This window comes from Chenopodium quinoa, unplaced genomic scaffold, assembly GCF_001683475.1.
Source record: "Chenopodium quinoa cultivar QQ74 unplaced genomic scaffold, ASM168347v1, whole genome shotgun sequence".
In the NCBI taxonomy this organism is placed as follows: domain Eukaryota; kingdom Viridiplantae; phylum Streptophyta; class Magnoliopsida; order Caryophyllales; family Amaranthaceae; genus Chenopodium; species Chenopodium quinoa.
The window spans coordinates 2928169-2935953 of record NW_018744092.1 but is presented as its reverse complement, the minus strand read 5'-3'; the positions used below and the strand labels follow the sequence as shown (position 1 = coordinate 2935953).

Sequence of the window (7785 nt, the reverse complement as noted above, 5' to 3'; positions counted from 1 at the left end):
AGCCCTAGATCTATAGGTAAATAGCCGGAATACTGTGCTCTTACTCCATACTTTTAAATATACTAGTTTCTACTGCATAAAATTAACATGTCCTCAGCACTTCAACAAGTTACATAATAAAACCATATGAGAAAAAACCAAATTTTATACTAGTCTATAGCATCTTCCCTCTTAAGAACTTTCATAGCTTGAACACATAAGATAGTGAAAAACAACAGAAGGGCTGATCAAATTTGAAAACAGCACGATAATACAATTTTAAACCACCACACATTTAAGTAGATAACAGGTATAAAATTTTGTTGATAAATCAGAGGTACAAAGGCACCAAGCACTTTCAGCAAATACAAAGAAAGATATAACGTGTATTTCATGAAACCATAGAGAAACATAAGTTATCAGATACAGATGCTGAAGTACAAAGAGATCCATACCCGAGAATTAATGTACAACGGAACTTGTTACCCTAAGTTGTAGTTCCTACAAGCCAATAAACTAATTACCAAGGAGGATTAGAACCTTCTCTCACAGAAGGTGACCTGGCAGAATCAATGGTTCCATCTCTAGCAAGCTTTGACATGCTCCTTCCCGGCTTAGGAGTACCTGGGCCAGGGCTGTTGCCTCGATAACTAGCACGCAGAGATTCGTCGACAGAAGCTGATGATTTTGCCATTGCATTCCTCATAAACTTCTGAGCAGCAGGGGAAAGAGTCCTCACATTAGGACTGGCACTTCCACTCCTCATAGGCGAAGGCAGGGGTGGTTTCTCATACATCCTTGACCTTTCCTTCAGCTTACGAGCAGCCTCCCGCGATAAAGAATGAGCTTTCAAATCCCGTGTAGGAGGCAATGGAATCTTGAAACGTGACCCCTCACCACTACCTCCAATATCAAGTGGCGTATCCTCACTGTCCAATCTCAAAGGTGTCCCTTCAATTTCACCCCAAGTGATAAATGGTGATTCATCCGCACCAGGAGCAGGTGAAGGAGTCTTCACAAAACTGTAACCATTCTCAGCCTTTTTCTCAGACTCCACATAAAACACATTCGGAGACTTCCTCAAATCCTCCAAATCATACTTCTTGGTCTTATCCCTATTCCTATCAGATATCACCGGGGTACCCCCCGCTACCATGTTATAAAGAACCTCAACCTCATCCTCCTCTTTCAGTCCAGAATCCGACATCTTCCCATGAAATCTAGTATTATACCGATCAACCTCCTTTGTCAAACCCTTCAACCTCTCGGCCCTCTCATCCGCCGTCAACGGAGCTTCACCCCTATCAGCAGGGTGATACATTAGCAAATTCTTAGCACAATACTTCCAACCCTCCAACGTACTCACCGGTTGATCGGACGTACCATACCCATCCGTAATCCTATCCCTCTTAACATCCTCAATCCCCTTAACCTCATCATCCTCTTCCTTCTCACCTTCCAACAAATACCCATATCTCTCCTTCCTCTTCCTATTAACTTTCTCCATAATTCTATTAAAACTGTCATTATCTTCACTAGTATACTTCCTAAAAAACTGATCCAAACTCAAATTAACATTAACAGAATTCCCATCACCAACCACCTCCCCACCACCAAAATTCCCATCAATTACAGAAGGGGTTCGATCAAAATCAAAAGGGGTAACAGAATTCTTAAAAAAAGTTGAACCAGGAGTTCGAATTTTACCTCCATCAGTGGGGTTCAAACCTCGACGACGCTCAAGAATCTTCAACTGGGCATCACGAATTTGAACAGGATCCCTAGTATTGACCGCTTCAAGCCAATCGATACGATCACGAAGCTTCGGGATGTCAGGGAAGAAGTCGCGCTCGATGATCTTCTCGATTGCAACAACATAGCTGTCTTCATCGAGAACTGTTGCAGATTTTTTAGGGGGGTTTTGTTGTTGGGAGGAAGAAGAAGATGGGGGATCGGCGGAGGAGAGAGAAGGAGATGGGGATGGAGTAGAGAGGTGGCGAGGGGAGTGGCCTGGAGAGAGAAGCATGGTGAATTTGGGCGAAGGGTTAGGGTTTTGGGAAAATTGGGGATCAGAGAAAAATTGGGGAAGAAGATGGAGGAGGAAGTGATTCAAGTGGTGGGTAACGGTGGTTTTAGCCCTTTTTGGGGCGTTACGCGGTTAAAGTCGGTGAGAATGTAAATTAGTTTTTATTTATTTATTTCTATTTATTTTAGTTTATCTTATTTTAATTAATTAATTTTATTTGTTTGTTTTTCTTTTTATTTTGGTCTTTGTACTTCATTGGAATTAAAAAAAACCTTTTTTTTTTTTTGTGTGTGTGTGTATGTGTTGCATATCAATGGTCAAAATCTTGTAGCAAAAGAGGCAAAAAAAGCAATCCATAAAAAGATTTGGCGCCACTCACTAAAATGAGTTAGGTCAAATACACTTAATTATAAACGGAGGAGTATTTGGAAAAGGATTTTGGAGCAATTCATAGGTTGGGATGAGTTCATATATGGAGGATTTGACCAAGTTTGGCTAAAATTTGACAAATGATAAGAGTAAAACGAATACTTTTTCCATCACTAAATAAAAGTCTCAGTTGTTCTATCTCCTTGTACATATTTTTAGAATGGTAGATTTGGCTAATTGATTGCGAATTTAAAAGACAAGATAGTTTGATATAATAAGATTAATAGTATGTAAAGTATGATTGATTAATTGAAAAAAAAAATGAAGATATAAGTAAAATGCGACTTTTATTAAAGCTGTATAAAGTGTAAATGTAAACTGCGTAACTGCGTAGGCTTCCAACAAGTACCTAAAATTGGGCTGGGATAAGAACCAACGAGCCAGAATAATGGAAATCAATAAGCTAATTCATGCATTAATCATATAAAGCTTGATACCTTCAAGTGATCAAATATATAACATACAAAAACCCAAAATGCACAACAGTGCGTTTGATAAATAGCATCATAAACATAGTTGGATATACTGGGATTCATGATTTATATAGTCTTCAGACTTCAACTTCTTTAATTTACATTACTATATGCCATTTGTTATTGGTCTTCAAAACAAACTACAAAATATACAATCTAAGGATCAAGCATCTTCAGACAAAAACTCTACATGACTACATTGTCAAATATTAACCTGCCTTGTTACTACTTAACTAGCTAGCCGCGATATATAGAAACTTTGTAAAAATTGGGCTTACGACTCACCAGCTCAAACATACATGCATCTCCCACCTTCAAGTCATTATCCAACACGAAATACTTCCATCCGCTAATGAGTTGTGCATGTTTCTTCCCAAAATAATATCCGACAGCATGGCTTTTCCCAGTTGGCCCTTTCAAGATTATCTTCTCAGATTTATCACTAGGGAAGTAAGTTGAAGCATGGCTGTTGAATGGAACACTCTACACATCATGTAGACTACACATTAAAATCATGAGACATTATAATGATTTTACAAGAAATGTACACAAAAGAAGAAAAAAAAACAGATTAGTAATCTTACCAGGATGTATTTGTTATGCACATGTGTGGGACAGATAATGGATTTGAAGTGAGGATATTGAGATTTTAAGCTGTCAAGCTTTTTCTTCAGATTTTTCTTCCTCATTTCAGGAGAGATTTCATCATTCCCTTCACATGCAAGAAGAATTTATAATACATTAACTGCTGAATAATTGAAGTTGTTGCATAAACAAAATTTATTGTGTTTGAGGATTTAACAAGGTTTCACTAATTAAGAAAACCATTTATTAGTTCCTTGATGAAAACGCGACAGTACCAACTACCAACTAGTACATGTGACTATTATTTCCCGAAAAACCTCTATTGTTCCTATGTAGTGCAGATAGTTGTAACACTTGATAAAAGATACTGCTTGTAATATATGTGACAAGAGAGAAAAAATTAGCATACTATACCTTTACTTTTGAAGCTTAAACCTTCTACATCATCATCAGAATCTGAGGTATCAAGATTAATAACTGAGTCGAATGTGTTGATTTTTGGTGAGGATTCATCCAACGTTTCCAAGGAGACATCATCGGTCTCCTCAGTGTGATGACTGTGATCTTCTGTAACATCCCTCTTAAGCAGCCTACTGTCAGCACTTCTATTTGATACATGAGAGCTTCGAACAGGATAGTCTATCTCCGTACCACTCTTGTCGAGTATAAGGACATAAAAATGTGATTGTAAACCCCCATCTAGCCTAAATACTAAGAGATGCCCATATTCTAAGCTATAGAACTCCATAAAATCTTGCCAACCTTTGCCTAAGGACATATCAGTGTTTTCTTTCTTTATTTCCACTTTCCATGGTTTTTCAGAATTTGGCACATTAAGGAATATGTCATCAGATAATTGCTCTCCATATTTCTTCACAAACCCCACCGGAATCCTCTGCCATACGGATGAAACAATGACGAAGTTCAATATTGTTAAAGAAAAAAAACCGTCTCCTAATCATGCAAGGCAAGTGTAGTCTAACAGGCTAACAGCATTACAGCAATACAACGTGCATACACACAAGAAGATGAGATGACTTAATTTACACCAAAAAGTCTATATAGAGTACGGGGGAAAATTACAGATTGTAGTGATGCACTAATATCAGCATCATAAGAAGTAACAAAAAAGAACAATACACTCTAGTACCAACTTTTCATCAAGTCTCCTACAGTCCTAGTCGTAATACTAGCATTTGTTTTTAATTCAATCAGTCCACCTCATTTCTCATACATGGGATTATGGTACTTAAGGACACCCCCGATCCTATCGATACTAGGACCAACTCTCCACCAAGGGTACATTAAGGGAGACACCTAGTCCTCGCAATTTGGATCAAATCTCACTAGGAGTACTTATACGTCTACGGTCTACTTAGGTGGGCCCACTTTCATTAATTTCAGAATGAGTAAAAAGGTTTTGCTAGTCAATTTTCAGGAACAAAAAAGTGGCTCTCAGATTAATATTTCCTTGTCCTACTATTTTCAGGACATACTCCATGAAGCATGGAAACTTCTAGGACTACATGAAGTTTCAACATCCCAATCGTTTCAAAAGCTGATTTTTGAGGTTTAGTCGTTTTCGAAACCCGAGCCATTTTTGTTACTTAAATGTAGTTTGTATTCTTATCGTATTAGGTTTCCTAACGTGATTAGGACTAGCCGACTAGTCTTGTAATATGCTATAAATATTGATCAATGGTACACACTACAATTTGAGGAGCTTTTCCAAAATCTAACACAAAGAAACATCATATATGGATCACTCTAACTAAAAAAAAAAAAATACATGGATCACTCCACTGCCCAAAGTAAATTAAGATAAAAAAGTTTAACCTCTATAAAATCTGCCATCATCAAAATAAAACCCCAATTGAATTTGTGGCAAAATGTAGTAACGCACATGAAGTAAATCAATTTCTGTACATCATAATTCAACCAATAAAGCCAGAAAATCACAATATAACAGCAATTTTCGCTTTAATCTTGATTACACAGCACTAATCTTATTTACCCAAAACAAAAATCTACTTTAGACATTCAAGATCATAATTTTAGTAAATTAAAACATAAAAATCGTATATACAAATACTAACAAAAAATAATAGCAATAAAAAAAATGGATAAAATAAGTACTTACAAGACTGGATTTTTGAGCAAGGGGAGAAACAATGATTTTGAAAAAATAGGGATTTCGTTCCTCTGAATTAAACCCTGTTTTTGTAGCGTTACTTTCTTCAAGCGCTTGCCTTTTCTTAATCATCATTAGACGACTACTTCTCATGATTTTCAACTAAGTATTTTTATTTGTCCGAAAATTTATTGAATTAAATGGACTAATAATATAGTACGGAGTACTAGAGTAGTGTGTATTTGAAAGGTCGGCTGAATGATGGATGAATGGCAAAATTTTTAGTATTCCTTTATCATACTGTCTTAATACTAGAAGTACTTGTATTAGCTGTAAGCCTGTAATGAATCAATAAATCAATAATTACTAATGAGTATTATACTGTCTTAATAACAAAATGGGTCATTGGCTCATTGCTTAAAGCCTTATAGGCGGTGATAACATTTGATAGATTTTAGAATACTCCGTAATCAAGGTTTGACAAATACGATTGTTAATAAATTAGAATCTTGATATTAAGAACATTCTTTCACAATTACTGTGTGATACGTAATTGTGTCTTGATTTTTTATTTTTAATTGAAAAATAAAGAATACAAATTTTAGGAGTTTGATATATAAGAGCATTACTAGATAGTACAATGCTTTAATATTGTTAAAATCTTGGCTCCGCCACTGACTACGTGAGTACGTGACACCATTACACCAACACCCGTTTTTATTTGGAACATTTTTTTAAATAAAATAGAATCTATGTATATGTATAAATATTTGATGACAAATTAGGGTGAAGAGAGAATAGAATAGCTGGTCTATTATTCATCAATAGGTAGAGTATTTATACAAAACCTACGCTCATAAGATAGAAAACAATATTCCTAAAAGATATACTACCATAATCATAAATCCTAAAGATATATCATCTAAATAATATCTTAACATAAAATAAATCTAAATATATTATTTCCTTAATGATATCTACGGAAAATATATCCCACAAATATTTTCCGATATCTTATATCTCTGACATTTGAACTTTCAAGTTCATTATGAACACACATGAGTTACTACATCCGATGCCATTAACAAAATTGTTCACCGAACAATAATCCGACTAGATTTGAAAAAAAATCAGAATACTTGAAATTACAAGAATTTGAGAGCAGATTGTTTAATTAACATCAGAATCGAATTAGACTGATAAATCCGATCCGTTCCTTTTTTTAATTAAATAGTATGAAAAAATACTTATAAATAGTGTGAGGACAATTATATTCTTAAAATATTTGTTTATCTATGACCCTATTGATATGATATTAATTGCATTTAAGTTTTTCCTTGTGTGATTAATGATCTAACTCTTATTAATAGTGTTTGGACAATTATAATCTCTAAAATGTTTAGTTACTTATTTGCCCTTATTAATATTCATTGCCTTTTTTTTAGAACTCTTAAAAAAAGTGTGCGGATATTTATACCTCTAAAAATATAATTTGTTTGCATTAGCTACCTTAGTTAGGACAAAGTTTAGACTACTTTCAATGGAGTATTGTTTTTAATTTTTTTTTTTTTTTTATAATTTCAAAACATGAAAAAAAAAACTGTTTCATAAAGTTTTGCAAGCCTAATATTTCCTTTGGTTTTTTTATTTATATTTTTTTTTATCACATTTACCAACACGTACACAAGTTGGATGACTCTAATTATCAGTAAATAAAATTTAAAAACTTATATTATGAAAATATATGTTAAGACGATTCTAATAAGATTTTACATGTATGTTTTATCATAATTATAAATCATAAAAGTTAATCAAAGTAGAGATTATAAATTAAATAGTGGCAAAAGATGAAATGTGGCAGCTTAAAAAGAATAGAGGTAATGACCAATAGTGTTATAGCATAACCTACCTCTTAACCATTTCTTAATGTTACAAAAAACACCAAATAAAATAGGAACGATTGAGGGTTTTTGTACCCATAGAAACAATGAGAAGGTTGTAAATAAATTCTTGAACATATAATACGTAGTGTATAATTGTTGTTGATTGAGTGACTTGGTAGTACAAATATTTTCTCCATTACATTAGACAATATTATCAACTTTTAATAGATTAAATATCAACAATACTCCTAGCTAGCTCACTATTAGTTGCATGCACTC

At 34.2% G+C, this 7785-nt stretch overlaps 2 protein-coding genes across 2 annotated transcripts; both read right to left on the bottom strand.

Moving 5' to 3' along the window:
* Positions 1–279: 279 nt before the first annotated feature.
* LOC110691855 (protein DGCR14-like) lies at positions 280–2234 on the bottom strand. Its single transcript, XM_021868822.1, has one exon. The coding sequence runs from the start codon at positions 2003–2005 to the stop codon at positions 500–502; it is 1506 nt and encodes a 501-aa protein (XP_021724514.1). The 5' UTR covers positions 2006–2234; the 3' UTR covers positions 280–499.
* A 705-nt stretch (positions 2235–2939) lies between these two features.
* Positions 2940–5790, bottom strand: LOC110692058 (B3 domain-containing transcription factor VRN1-like). Its single transcript, XM_021869047.1, has 4 exons — positions 5633–5790; positions 3907–4387; positions 3492–3619; positions 2940–3390 (listed from the first exon to the last, which is right to left on the bottom strand). Exons 1-4 carry the CDS (start codon positions 5774–5776, stop codon positions 3145–3147), a joined length of 999 nt encoding a protein of 332 aa, XP_021724739.1. The 5' UTR covers positions 5777–5790; the 3' UTR covers positions 2940–3144.
* Positions 5791–7785: the final 1995 nt, after the last annotated feature.